The 14,468-nt window shown below is 55.6% G+C and overlaps 1 protein-coding gene across 6 annotated transcripts in view; it reads left to right on the forward strand.

The window, feature by feature from the left end:
* The window catches only part of LOC102462937 (5-hydroxytryptamine receptor 2A), a 437,076-nt gene extending 428,055 nt beyond the window's left edge, over positions 1-9,021 (forward strand). For all 6 annotated transcript variants that reach the window (XM_075916247.1, XM_075916246.1, XM_075916244.1 and 3 more), the window contains one exon: positions 5,292-9,021. In XM_075916247.1, the coding sequence (XP_075772362.1) occupies positions 5,292-6,121 (830 nt within the window). In that variant the 3' untranslated portion in view covers positions 6,122-9,021. The remainder of the gene's footprint in view (positions 1-5,291) is intronic.
* Positions 9,022-14,468: the final 5,447 nt, after the last annotated feature.

Raw genomic sequence — 14,468 nt, forward strand, 5'->3', positions numbered from 1 at the left:
CTGGATGGAGCATCGGGGGTGGAAGCCGCCCTGGCTGTCCAGCGAAGGCTCGCTGGGCTCATGGCCCTGGCCCGAGAGACCCCGGCCAGAGATCAAGGCCAGCGGAAGGGTGGGTGTGACCCCCGAGGACAGGCCTGCGTCAGTCGCCCTGGAGCGGGGCGGCGAGTGGACAGAGGGAAGCCAATTCATGTGGGGCCTCGCCACGGCCGGCCCGAGTCAAGGGGAGCACCCATGTCCCCAGGGCGGGTTCCCACGCAGAGGACCCGAACTTCCCTAGGTCACGAGCGGAGTGACCCTGCTCAGTTCGCTCTCGGAGGGGGGAGAACTGTGACGTAGTGGGGGTACCTGGCTGGTTTCTATGCTGCTGGCTCTGGGGGAACCCCCACTGGCTGCTGTGGGTACCACGACCCAGCAAAACAGGATGAGTCACTATGCAAACCAGTGGCCAGACACCCCCCATGGAGAGGAACAAAGGAAGGTGGAATGCTGCCTTGGCTGGGGGGCAGGGCTGGAAGTTAGGGAGTTGGTTGCTGGCTGTCGGAGGGCATGGATGAGACAGCCTAGGGAGAGGAGCTGGAGTTTAGGGGCCCAGTCTCCCCCATCTCAAGGGGGCCTGAGGCATCCTAGCCCAGTTCCTGTGACCAGATTACATCTGTGCTGCGCTGTGCTGGAGGAGCAATAAACCACCCTCAATTCCACTGGCTGGTGCAGTCTGTTTGTGCCATTTCGGGGTGCAGGAGACGGGGAACCCCCAACGTGCCGTCACACTTGCCTTTCCTCTGTCTGGGCTTGTCCCAAGTTCCCAGATTGTTGCTAGCTTGGGCCTCTCATTAAACCCCTACAAGCCCGGTGTTTTTGTTTTTGGAGCTAAAACCAGCCCCAACCCTGCGCTGGCTGGATTGCATTGCTGTGCTAAGACATGCAATGCACTGGTGCTGAGCTGCTGACATGCTGGGGTATCTGGAAGGGAACGGCATGTCTCATTTTACTTCCCAGAAAGCTGAGAACATCCCGCGTCTGCTCTTTTCAATGTGTCTGTGCAAAGCCACGTTTCTGAAATGGGAACCTTCGCTTCCAGTTCCTTAGCCAGAGAGGGTGCCCTCCGTCGGAGCTGCCGTTACTTTGCTGAAAGGCCCAGGAGGGCCTTTGCAAGATGTTTCTTGTGTTAGGAAACCAGACTTTGCTCCTTGCCTATGAGATCCAGGTCGGGAGTTTCGAAAAGGTAACTGCTCGCTCCCTCGGCATTCCGTACTGGAGAGGTGGGGCAGCTGCGGGGTGCATTTGCAGCTAATGCTGTGGCTCGTGTTCTGTGGTGCCCGCGTTCACAGAGTGCCTGGAAAGCACACCTCGCAGGTGTTCTGGGATGGCAGTGGTGACCGAGTGGCCGTGCTTTCTCCGCTGGTGGTGCGCTAGGTCAGTCAGCCACCCATCGGTGGAATTCAGTTCCATTTGGCAAGTCAGCAGCTGAAGGGCTTCATGGCAGGATGAGAGAGTCGGGGCAATGGGCTGAAAATGCGATTGACGGCCCCGATTCTGCCCTGAGCCACTCCCGGGCAAAGCCATTTCATGGGAATCCGTGGGGCTAAACAGTATCCTCCTGGGCTCTGCAGTGTCCGCCTGCTTTTGTGGCCCCTCTGCTCACGCTCAGAGGCAAGAGTAAGAAGTTCCCTTGGGTGCACCTGCCTCCATGTTCAGTTCTGCCCTGTTCATTCCCAAGTCTCACTGGTGAGTTGTGTAGTGGGAGTCGGAGGAAGTTTGTAGCTGATCTACAACAAACTGCAGCCTATGGAAGACTTTTGGCTGGTGTAGGTGGGCTTTGGATAAGAGGTATGCAGCAGGAAAGAGCTTGTGGGCATTCCAGGCCTTATCTATACGATGATGCAAAGCCAGCATCGCATAGTCATCGCTGATTGACCCCTAACGAAGAACAAAGAAAGCCACCTTATTTTCTCTAATGAGGCTACTGTCCCTTGAGGTATGTGATCCCTGTCTTGTACTTGGCTGAGAGGCCTTCCAAGAGAAAGTAGGAAAGACTTTCATGTTGAGTAGAATATCTCATGACCCAGTCTGGCTGTTCTTGTGTCCTGTACTTTGGCCTGACCCAGTCTGACTGTTCTTGTGTCCCATACCTTGGTCTGAGCCAGTATGACTGTTCTTGTGTCCCATACCTTGGTCTGAGCCAGTATGACTGTTCTTGTGTCCCATACCTTGGCCTGACCCAATCTGACTGTTCTTGTGTCCCATACCTTGGTCTGAGCCAGTATGACTGTTCTTGTGTCCCGTACCTTGGTCTGACCCAATCTGACTGTTCTTGTGTCCCATACCTTGGTCTGAGCCAGTATGACTGTTCTTGTGTCCCATACCTTGGTCTGAGCCAGTCTGGCTGTTCTTGTGTCCCATACCTTGGTCTGAGCCAGTCTGGCTGTTCTTGTGTCCCATACCTTGGTCTGAGCCAGTCTGGCTGTTTTTGTGTCCCGTACCTTGGCCTGACCCAGTCTGGCTGTTTTTGTGTCCTGTACCTTGGTCTGACCCAGTCTGACTGTTCTTGTGTCCTGTACCTTGGTCTGACCCAGTCTGACTGTTCTTGTGTCCAATACCTTGGTCTGACCCAGTCTGACTGTTCTTGTGTCCCGTACCTTGGTCTGACCCAATCTGACTGTTCTTGTGTCCCGTACCTTGGTCTGACCCAATCTGACTGTTCTTGTGTCCCGTACCTTGGTCTGACCCAGTATGACTGTTCTTGTGTCCCGTACCTTGGTCTGACCCAGTCTGACTGTTCTTGTGTCCCGTACCTTGGTCTGACCCAGTCTGACTGTTCTTGTGTCCCGTACCTTGGTCTGACCCAGTCTGGCTGTTCTTGTGTCCCGTACCTTGGTCTGAGCCAGTCTGGCTGTTCTTGTGTCCCGTACCTTGGTCTGAGCCAGTCTGGCTGTTCTTGTGTCCAGTACCTTGGTCTGACCCAGTCTGACTGTTCTTGTGTCCCGTACCTTGGTCTGACCCAGTCTGACTGTTCTTGTGTCCCGTACCTTGGTCTGACCCAATCTGACTGTTCTTGTGTCCCGTACCTTGGCCTGACCCAATCTGACTGTTCTTGTGTCCCGTACCTTGGCCTGAGCCAGTCTGGCTGTTCTTGTGTCCCGTACCTTGGTCTGAGCCAGTCTGGCTGTTCTTGTGTCCCGTACCTTGGTCTGACCCAATCTGACTGTTCTTGTGTCCTATACCTTGAGACTATACCGTGGGGGCATCTGCCTCTGTCGAGCACTACCACATCTCAGCACCGTTCAGAGAAGGGAGCTGCTGGCTTGAGAATGCCTTGAAAGCTGACAAGAAACAGGCATTATGGGTCTTGCTCCGTCTTCCCCTCCTCCTGCTCTCCCTGTGCCAAAGAGGAGATGCAAGGATCTGTAAGCAGGAGGTGAAGGAGGATTAGCCCACTGCTCTTTCCATGTTGTGCTGCTTTGAAATGAGGTTTCCCACGCAAAGCACCACTTGGCCAGACTCGGGAGTGGGTTGATTGGAAATTGTTGCATGACCTCACCTGTGGCGTGCCAGTCGGCTCCCGGAAGGGAAAAGGCTGCCATGAGTTATTTGTCTTCCTTGCTGTCGTGCCTAGCGAGCCCAGTCGGGGAACCAAGGCCCAGTTGTGCACAAACACACAACAAAAAGATGGACCCTCCCTTGAGGAGCTATGAAGGAGTCTGGGACGGGGCCTCTGCCCCTCGCAGGCCCTTAAAGCGTTAAAACCCAGCCCGGGGGGCGGGGAGGGGGGGCTGTGGCGCCAGCAGCTGTGGCAGGAATTAGCCAGTTAGGGCCCAGCCGAGGGCAGTGTAAAGAAAGGCTCCCGAAGGGGCGGAGACAGATGGACTCTAGCTTCAGTGGGGAGCAGGAGGCACCTGGCTGCCAGGGAAGCTAGAGGCTGCCTGACTTAGCGCAGGGCTGGGGAAAGGCAGGCAGAGCTGGGAAGGTCTGGCCTGGAACGTTCCCAGGCTACAGGGCCTGAGGCTACTAGGGCTGCAGAGAAGCAGCCAGTATAGGAAAAGGCAGCCGGTCCACACCCCTTTGCCAGTGCTGAGTGGCCATGTCAGATGGCAGTTTGCCTGAGGCAGGGGCTAGAAAACTGGCAGTGGGTCGCTGAGGCCAGGTGGCATAGCGGGTTGGGGGTTCCCAGAGAGGGAGGACCTCAGAGTGTGGTGGCACTCTGGTAGGGCAGTACCCAGGTAGAAGGGTGCCACGTTCTGGGAGGGATGTGGGTCCTAACAACACAGAGGTGGATGGAAAATAGGTAAAGGCGGGCGAGACACCGGCCGAAAGGGGGTACTCCAGAGATGAAAAGCTAATTCCCAGAGTGTCCAGCAGGAGGCGCCCCGGACGGGTGAGGCCCTGTTACATGTGGTGGAGAAGGTGGGCAGTTGTGGTCCATCCCTGATACAAGGGGACTGGTATGGACTAGACGAACGGTGCCGTGTAAGGACCGAGTGAAGGGGCGGATGATGGACCCAGCATATACAGGGACATTCCTTGCAGAGGCGCCTTGTGCTCTCTCCAGTTGGGCCCCAGAATCAGTGCCCCGTCAGAAGGGGGCTGAAGAACCATAGATGCTTCGAGGGGCTCTGGGAGGCACAGTGGACCCTGCATGAATGGTTGGGGCAGCTGGTGGAGGAAGAGTGGGCCCTGTTCAAACTCCTAAGGAGGGAATTCAGGAGTCGCAAAGAGGGGGGAGGCCAGCACTAGGGCCAGGAGGCAGGTGGCAGAACAGCGAGCTTGTTACACCTGCGGAAGGCACCGACATATACGAAGAGGTTGTCTCTGCTGGGATGGGATCAAGACGCCTCACCCAGAGCAGGAAAAGGGGCAAGTCCCAGAGAGACTCCACCTGGTGAGGGCCACCAGGAGGCGGATATGCTGGGCCTGTGGGAGGCATGGATATGTGAGCAGGGATTGTCCAGTCGAAAATTGCCACCTTGCCTTCGGCAGCATCTGCGGTTCCAAATTAACGTTAGAAATACCAGGCCGGTAACTGAGATACACCCAAACCTGATGCTTTGCGCTGTATCGGTGTTTAGGCCTGCCCGACGTTCCCGGCCGGCCGGTCATTCTGTCACTAGACCTGTGCTGCCACCTAGTGGAGCTGAGTATTACAATGGGTGTTTTCCTGGGGATCCTGACTTAGCCCTGGGACAGCCGTAGGCGATGGTTGAAATACAACGTGTGTCAGACACGAATCATCTCCACACACTCTCCGGAGTGCTCGTGTGCTTTGGTAACAGGCTGCTTCTGCTTCTCCCTTCTAGGGATCTCCATGCCCATCCCAGTCATAGGGCTGCAGGACGACGCCAGGGTGTTCGTGAACGGCAGCTGCGTTCTGAACGACGAGAACTTCGTCCTCTTCGGGTCCTTCGTGGCGTTCTTTATCCCGCTCATCATCATGGTCATCTCCTACTGCCTGACCGTCCAGGTGCTCCAGAAGCAGGCCACGGTGTTCATGTATGGCGAGGCCCCCAAGCAGCGCAGGAGCAGCATGAACTGCCTCAAAAAAGAAAACCCCGAGAACCTCTCCATGCTCCAGAACCACGAGGCGGCCTCCCACTTGAACTCTCCCGTCAATAAGGAAGCCGTGCTCTTCCGGAAAGGGACCATGCAGTCGATCAACAACGAGCGCAGAGCCTCCAAGGTCCTGGGCATTGTTTTCTTTTTGTTTCTTATCTTGTGGTGTCCGTTTTTCATCACTAACATCATGTCTGTCCTTTGCAAGGAAGCCTGTGACGAGGGCCTCCTGGCCGAACTCCTCGAGGTGTTTGTTTGGGTTGGTTACATTTGTTCCGGGATCAACCCCCTGGTGTACACGCTCTTCAATAAAACTTATCGCAGGGCCTTCGCCAGCTACATCCGCTGCCAGTACACGACCAATACGAAATCGACACTGCGACAAAACCCGTGTCTGAATGTTGCTTCCACGGCTTCGTACGGGAAAGACCTGGCGCTAAATAGCTACCGAAATGGCAATGAACTCAACAGCATGGAGCTGGATGAAACTGAGGAGGGCTTGGAAATGCAGCCGGGGACTTCAGAGCTCTCAATAAACAGTTGCAATGTTGTCAGCGAAAGGGTCAGCTGTGTGTGATCCAGTCACACCCACGGCTCAGTGCCCTGCAGCTGAACGATATCTTTGTAAAACTGTATGTGTTCCTCAAAGAACAATGTAAATACTGCATCCTGAACAAAGCTTTTTTTTAAATGCATTTTTCCAGCCCACTACTTTCAATTGGACACACACCGCAGTGAGGGTTAAGGTTCTGTATTCACCGTCACTGCTAGATCAAAAATACCCGTTCCTTTGCTTACATCGAGGATATGATGCTGACCGTTTTCTTCCAGTGTATGAACAAACATGCTGAAAACATACTCAGGTGGCATTTGCTGGAGTCCAGAATGGCCCATTCATAGTTAGGACAACTTTTTTAAGTTAACGATAAATATATGCAGGTCGAACCTCTCTAGTCCGGCACCCTTGGGACCTGACTGGCTCCAAACCAGACCATTTTCCAGACCACAGGAGGTCAGTGTTGTCTAGCAGCATTGCCAACACTCCCACTGCTTGCTGGGCTCTGCGAGACATTTTGGGGTAAATTAGAGCTAAATAGCAGCACAGAACATTGAGAGCCAGGTCTGGGGGCTGGAAACAAACTTTACGGGACTGCGGGAAACTTGGCCGCCCCCGTGATAAGAGGACACCCGGCTACTCAAACCCTGCTGGAGCACGGATGCTGCCGGGCCAGAGTTCTGGACTAGAGAGGTTCAACCTGCACTTTAAAGTCTCACCCCTGGTATGTGCCATGCAACAATGCAACTGTGAATCTCCCCAGACTCCTGGAAGGATCCCACAGCGAAGCGCAGCAGCCTTGCGGTGTAACCAGAGCAGTCACAGGAGAGGGGGCGGGCTGGGTGCCGGAGTGGGGCGCTGCCTCCCTTTCGCACAACCGTGCCGAGAGGGGCAGTACCAGCCCGGTCCCTAGCAGATGCTCGTTCACATGCGAACGTGCAGGAAAGCAATTCCAGCGGGATTCTGCAGCCCTGGCCATTCGCGGCCGTCTGCCCCGGGCTCCTGAAATCTCATAGCTGGAGAAAGGCGAGTCTCTTACCCTGCCCTGAATCCTAAGTAACCAAAGGCCACCGTGGGGCAGGCTCTGCTCTGCAGGGTGTCTGACGGCTCCAGGGTGCTGGCTCACCTGAGACGGGAACGGAGACCAGCTCCGTGTCAGGTCCGGTGGCCCACACTAGACCAGGGAAGCGTGGCGAGCAGAATCTGTTATGGGCAGCTCCTCGCTCAGCCGTCTGCCCTTCCCTTGCTGGCAGGGTGGGGAGTTTGCTTGGAGGGACAGGTCACTGGGCTCAGGGCATTTGCTCCCCCCACGCTCACATTCAGGTTCGTGTCCTCGGCAGCCTGGGCCTGGCCATGTTACAGGCCGGGGGGACGGCGAGGCTTACGCACGTTCTGCCCCCACAAGCCAGGGGAGGTAGGGCTGCTGCTCCATCATGCCATTGGCTGTGAGCCTCTGCCTTGGGGAGCACGGGTGCAGAGCAGTAAGGAAGGCCATTGCTTTCTCCATCCCAGGAGCAGATGGGCAGGAGCCAGGCTAGGCCCCAGCCCACTTAATACAGACCCGACTGCCCCCAGGGCTACACAGAGGTAGGTGAGGACAGTGACTCAGGTGGGGCACCGGAGCCTGGTGTGACTTGGGGTGATGCGGTTAATGCCCTTTGCTGTGAGCTCCGCACCATGGCAGAGCTCGCCGCAGGCCTCCGCAGTTTGTATCTCCATTAACACACGTAAGGACACCCCTGGGGAGTAGGCGCTTTGGCACGACTGGCCGTCTCTCCCTAGGAAAGGCCCGAGAAGAGCGAGGTAGATGCAGGACACGCCTGAGTTGCATGTGACTAATAGGAACGGGTTCTACCTCGAGCTTGTCACGTTCCCGGGCACCAGTGGTAGCAGCAAGGATGTGCCGCCAGAGCCGCCGTGTTACTGGAGGCTCATGCCGCTGTGCTGCACTGTACAGCAGCTGTCTGATTGGGGCTGGTACAGGAATCCACGGCTTCAGCCACCACTGACCCCGGTGTAATCCCACTGACGCCCCTAGGCCTGCTTCTCCCCCAGTCGCGTGGGTGTTAATCGCAGTATTTCCACTGCCGTTGGTGGGGAGACGGGCACAGGGCCAGCGTGGTGACTCCCGCTCCGCTGTGCAGGGGGGCCGCTTGTGTCCTGCAGCTCCCCCGGCACTCGCCTGCTCCCTCCGTGTGTCTGCTCACTCCTGCGTCCCTTTGTACTTCTGCCCAGGCAGCGTAGCTGGTGGAAGAGGGATTGGACGCTTCACTCCGCTTGTGGCTGCCTTTTTCTCTAGCTCAGGTTTGAACTCCTGCACGTGGGAGGAGATCCAAACAGTGTTCTTCCTTTTGGTGAGTATTTTGGCAGGGAGAATTCACACCCCATCATTTCCAAATAGCGATCCCCGTCTCTCTCTGTTGAAAAAGCAACCACCGACTTTAAACGTACTAGCAATAAGTTGAATGATACTAGCTTATAGCACATGTATTAATAGTTCATACACCCTGGCATCCTAGTGTTTAGCAGAATCCACACGCCTCGCTGAGGACCCATCCACCCTGTTCATGCAAGTACCGTAGTTCTGAGACAAAGGGAACCTCCTGTCTTTGGATGTAAATACTGAGAATTGGGCATAGACGTTGAGAATACTTTTATAAGTGTTTAAAAAAGAGACTTTCACCCAGAGACTTGTACCTCTGGTGACCAATGCTACTCAGCGGAAGCCATTTGGATGTCCATTCCCTGGTCAGATACCGTACGAGAGGACTGCCTTATGACCCCCACGGCCCCGCCCTGCCAGCAGGCGGGAGCAGTTTGTGAATGATTGAATGCTGCCACCTCCCAACTCCTTTCCGGTCATTCACCCCGGGGTTTTGTGATGCTGCTATTAATTTATTAAAGAAAGTTTGTTGGTTTAATAATTCTTATTTAATTCTTTGCATGGTCTTTTGCCAAAAAAAATTCACTCTGTTTTCTTCTCCCCATCCCAACTGAAAAGTACCCTTGCCCAAAAATAACCCCCCAAATCTCCAGAATGTAGTTCATTTATTTCTTGCATGCCTGACTTACAGGTGCAGCACAGTGACTTAAGCCAAGACATTGGCTCCTGCACAAGTCTTAACCCCTCCAGGCCCCAAAATTTGATAAGCACAGAAAGTGCAATGAAACCCCGAGGAACACGAACCTCTGTGCCTGTCAGCTGTGAAAGACATGAATTTGGGTGATGCCAAAGAAATGGATTTGTTCCTCTGTGCCTGAACCAAGGAGGACTTGGCCTCAGCCCAACACGGCTTTGCCTACATTTCAGCAATTCACTCCCATTCTGCTTAGGAACCCCAGTCTGGAAGTGTGTGTGTGGACATGGCTGCCGAGAGGGTGGGGGTGGGAAGAGGTTTAGTTGGAGTTCCCTAAATCTCTGCTCACATCAGGTTTGCTTTCTAAGCACAATGCCTTATTATTCATTTCTATTTACTCTGTGCAGGTAAAACAGCCCCTACACAACCCCACAGAGCTTGGCACCGCTCATTTTCCGATGCAGACGGAAGGGGCACAAACTTCTCTTTGAGACCGAGCACGTGGTGCGGCCCGGCCAATGCCCAGCCTCGCTGATGGGGTTGCAGTAGCCTGTGGGGCCAGGGTTCCGGGCCAGGCCTGCTGCGCTGTCGTGAGCCAAGGTCGACTGAGACACCAGCTTTGAGCCTCATCTAAAAAAGATCTCTGGGCATTGGAAAAGGTTCAGAGAAGGGCAACACAAAGGGTGAGGGGTTTGGAACAGGTCCCAAAAGAAGAGAAAGTAAAAAGACTTGAACTTTTAAGCTTAGAAAGGAGGAGACTGAGGGGGGATGTGATAGAGGTCTATGCAATCATGAGTGGTGTGGAGAAAGTGAATAAGGAAAAGTTGTTATCTTGTTCCCACTATATAAGAACTAGAGGTCACTAAATGAAATTAATAGGCAGCAGGTTTAAAACAAACAAAAAGAAGTTTTTCTTCACGCAGGGCACAATCAACCTGTGGAACTCCTCGCCAGAGGATGTTGTATAGACTAGGACTTTAACAGGGTTCAAAAAAGAGCTAGATAGATTCATGGAGGTCAGGTCCATCAATGGCTATTAGCCAGGATGGGTAGGAATGGTGTCCCTAGCCTCTGTCTGTCTGGAAATGGGTGACGGGGAGGGGTCCCTGTTCTGTTCCCTCCCTCTGGGGCATCTGGCACTGGCCACTGTCAGCAGACAGGACCCTGGGCCTTTGGTCTGACCCAGTCTGGCCGCTCTTATGTTCTTATCAGCTTCCCCCTGTCGGTTTCACGCCGGCATCCTCTCGCTGGGAACCGAGGAGCCCACGTCCCGCACAAGCCGTGCTGTTCAGCTGTGCCACCGGTACAGGCAAAGAGACTAGTCCTGTGAACACAGGGATTCCCGTCCCCATGCCAGCCCCCCCAGTCTGCTGCATGGGGCTGTGACCCCGATAAGACACCCATCTCTTAGCACAGCTGGGGCCCATGTAGACGGGCGCTGGAAGTGCAGTTTCTAGCCTGGGTAAACACAGCCGCACTAGCTAGTTACAGCTTCCACTCCAGTGGCGACAGAGCCACGCTCAGTTGCCTGCCACGGCACTAGGTGCTGAAATGCACTGACCAGACCCCAATCACACTGGCTGCGAGGAAGGTGGTGGGTGGCACTAAGAATTCATGTTCCCTTCCCCTTGGCTCCTCCATGTGTCCTGCTTGGGGGGGGGGGAGGGCTAAGGGCCTGGCCACGCAACCAGTTATTAATGCAGGAGGGGAGCAGTTACTCACGCCATGGCAGCGTAAAGAAAAGCAGAGAAATGCCCTTTGAGAAATGCCCTTTCTACCAGAGCGGCCAAGGGGTGCTTCATAGCCCCTGCAAAATGGTGCAGCACCAAAGCATCACCCCTTGCCGTGCCCAGCGCCGACCGGCCCAGGGTGAAAACGTTGACCTCTCTTGCCGCCTGTGCAGGAAACGTTCACCGTCACGGGCAGCACCTGATTGCCACACCGGGGATGGAGCAAAACGCCCAGCCCTGCCGGCTCCGGCACACAAGGCAGCCGGCCCACCTAGCTTTTCTGCATGGCATTGTAGCATTTCCCAAGGAGATTTTTTTATTGCATCCAAGAGGGCCTGAGGCAAATGGGATGAAATTCAAAAAGGGCACTGGCCAAGCTCTCCACGTGGGAAGGAACAAACAGCTTCCCACGTACGGAACAGGAAGCGGCTGTCTAAGACGGCGTTCAGCAGAAAGGACCTGGGGTCAGTGTGAATCACAAGCTAAAGATGAGTCAACAGCGTGACACAGTGGCAAAAGAAGCAACCCTGAATCTGGGCTGCGTTAGCAGGCGTGTTGTGAGCCAGACACGAGAGGGCTGACGCTGCGCTGAGTAGGCCTGAACTGAAGCAGTGGGGCCTGTTCCGGGTGCCACATTTCAGGAACGGTGTGTACAAACCGGAGACGGGCCAGGGAAGAGCAACAAAAACCAATGTACGTTCAGAACCCACGTCCTGTGAGGGAAGCGTGAAAGAACTGGGGCTGTTTAGTCTGGAGCCGAGGAGACTGAGAAGGGGGCATGAGGACTGGTTGTAAGTACCTAAAAGGCTGGCACAAAGAGAAGGGGAAATACTATTCTCCTTATCGTCTGAGGACAGGACAAGAAGCAATGGGCAAGGGAGGTTTCAGTTGGACATTAGGAAAAAGTTCCTGCCTGTCAGGGTGGTCAGACACTGGAATACATTGCCTGGGGGATTGTGGAATCCCCATCGCTGGGATTTTTAAGAGCGGGTTGGACAGACTCCTGTCAGGGATGGTCTAGATGGTGCTGGGTACTGCCACGAGGGCAGGGGCTCGTCCAGCCCCACAATTCAAGGATTCTGATGCCATGGTTGCCACTCTGAAGGAGGAGGAGGTTTTTCAGCCCCACAGACGCCCTCACCCAGTGTCAGGGGCAGTTTTCTCCTGGCTGACATCACCCCATCCTGGCCTGAAAAACTCAGCGTCCTTGGGATGAGGGAAACACCAGGGCTGTGTCTACACTGGCCACATAACCCGTAATAGCTCTGGAAATGAGAGAAGTCAGAATAGGGAAATGCGCGGGGGATTTAAATAGCCCCCGCGGAAATTAAATAAACATGGCCGCCATTTTTTTCCGGCTTGGGGAAAAGCTTGCAAGTAGGAATAAGAAATCCTCCGGAATAGGGCTTTATTCCGGAGGATCGCGCCAGTCTGGACGCTCTTTTCCCCAAGCCGGAAAAAAGCAGCGGCCATGTTTATTTAAATCCCGCGGGGGATTTAAATATCCCCCGCGCATTTCCCTATTCTGACTTCTCTCATTTCCATAGCTATTACGGGTTATGTGGCCAGTGTAGACACAGCCCAGGGCTATGTCCCCCGCTGGCGTACGCCTTGCTCCGGCCTCCTCTGCTGCCGCTCATTCAAAAATCCCATTAGCAGCCTCTTCAAGCAGCCGCTGGCCTCCTCCAGGGCACAGCTGGCTTCTGAACACATGGGGCACAGAACACGGCTTGTCCTTCACTACACATTGCAGTTGCACTGCGGCTGGCTGCACCCATTGCCAGCAACGGGCCACGTTCCTGGTGCAACCAGCACTTGGAGAGGTAGCTAAGGGCCCTGGAGTCTTGCTGCAAAGAGCAGGCTGGAAAAGGCTTTAATTCATTGCGCTACAGCCGGTGGGGTAGCGTGCAAGGCGAGGAACGCTGTGATGTGAGGCTGGGACACTGCAGCCGTTCACACCCACAATGATTCAAGAGTAAAACAGCTACAAAGGGCTTGGGACCGAGGGCCAGCTTTGCAGAGGCATTTAAGTGCCTAAAGCAGACAGGTGCCTAGCGACCAGCTTGAGGAAACTCGAATTGCTCTGGGCCGGTGCTGACGGGCAAATCAGCGAGCAACGAAGGCCGAGAAATGTGTGGTGATGGAACTGAAGTGCGACAGAGGCTGAGTCATTTCCTCGCCCAGGCCTGGTGCTTATCGTCCCTTTTCCAGGTGCCAACACATCTCCTGGGACAACGGCCGCTGTTTGGCTACAGCCGGGACATGGGGTTGCTGCTGCCAGACCCTTGTTGTCATCAGGGGTTCTGAGGAAGAAAACGCTCCCGAATGGAGCAATCCGGCAACAGCCCAGAGGCTACTGTTCTGGACCTTCCTCCGTGTCGGACAGGAATTAGGTCACAGCTAAACTGGCCAGCGATTCATACTCAGCCTCATGAGTCAATTGGCGTTTCTAGAACCTCTGGCGCGGGTTTGAATGAGTTTGAGCGTTTCTCTGAAGGCAATCGGGCACCTCACTGCTGCCAGAATAATCCCTGGGTGGGGTTCCCTTGGGGAAGCATTTTATCTTTATGGTCAGATTTCTCTACTGAAATAGCGCATGCCCGCTCTTCCGGGGGAATTTTTCAGCGTGCGCGATGGGGGGGGCGGTGAAGATTCCAGTCCCAGGTAAGTAAGATTTTAACCAACAGCCCTGGGTGCGGGTGAGGGGCAGACAGCGCCTTGGGAAAGTGGGCCCTGCCGGCTGCGTGCTGCTCCTTGCGCGGCCTAGGCCGATGGGCGGGGAGCTCTCTGGCCGTGTCCCGTGGGGGACGCGCACGCTGGCCAGGAGCGCAGGACACTCCGGGCGCGATCACACGGCTTCTGCGAAACCCTGGAACTCGACACTTGTTTTCTGCCAAACGCTCCCCAGCCAGACAAGGGCGACTCACGTTCACCCAGCGCTGCTCAGGTCCTTACTTGATAGGTTGGGTCTCCCCATTTGAAGTGTTATTCTGGGCTGGGGGTTCAGCGTAAGGCCCGGTGAGAGTCCCCTCTCCATGGCTGCTGCAGCAGGCATGGCCACGGGAGGGGAATTAGCTCTGGCCATTGGCGTGCGTTGCCTTCTGGCCACCGTTCCCCCCCAGCATCACTCAACTCCACTGGCTCTACCATCTCCCTGCGGGCTCGCGCCACGCCCCGGTCTGTGGCATCCTCTTCGGGGCCCCTCGGTCGTCTCCCCCTCCCAGAGGTATCAGCGGCCTTCTGTCTCCCGCCTGCCACCGCGGCCGAGCGCAGCCCCAAAGCCAGCTCTCCCCTCGGGGCAAGCCACAGTCCGATTGGCCCAGCTGCAGTGCGGCGCAAAACGGGAGCCCAGGCCCACCCGCTACTCTGGGCCCCGAGCCAGGGACCCTCTGGCGGCAGCCGCCCCCTGTGCTCGCCTGCTCTCCCCTGGGCTCGCCTGCTCTCCCCTGGGCTCGTCTGCTCCCTGGGCTGCTTGCCCATGACCCTGGCACCTGCTCAGCCCTGGAGTCAAGGCCACAGCCTAGGAGGTATGAGGCTGGCGCCTCCCTGAACCTGGCCAGC

This window comes from Pelodiscus sinensis, unplaced genomic scaffold (genome assembly GCF_049634645.1).
Source record: "Pelodiscus sinensis isolate JC-2024 unplaced genomic scaffold, ASM4963464v1 ctg53, whole genome shotgun sequence".
Taxonomy (NCBI): Eukaryota; Metazoa; Chordata; order Testudines; family Trionychidae; genus Pelodiscus; species Pelodiscus sinensis.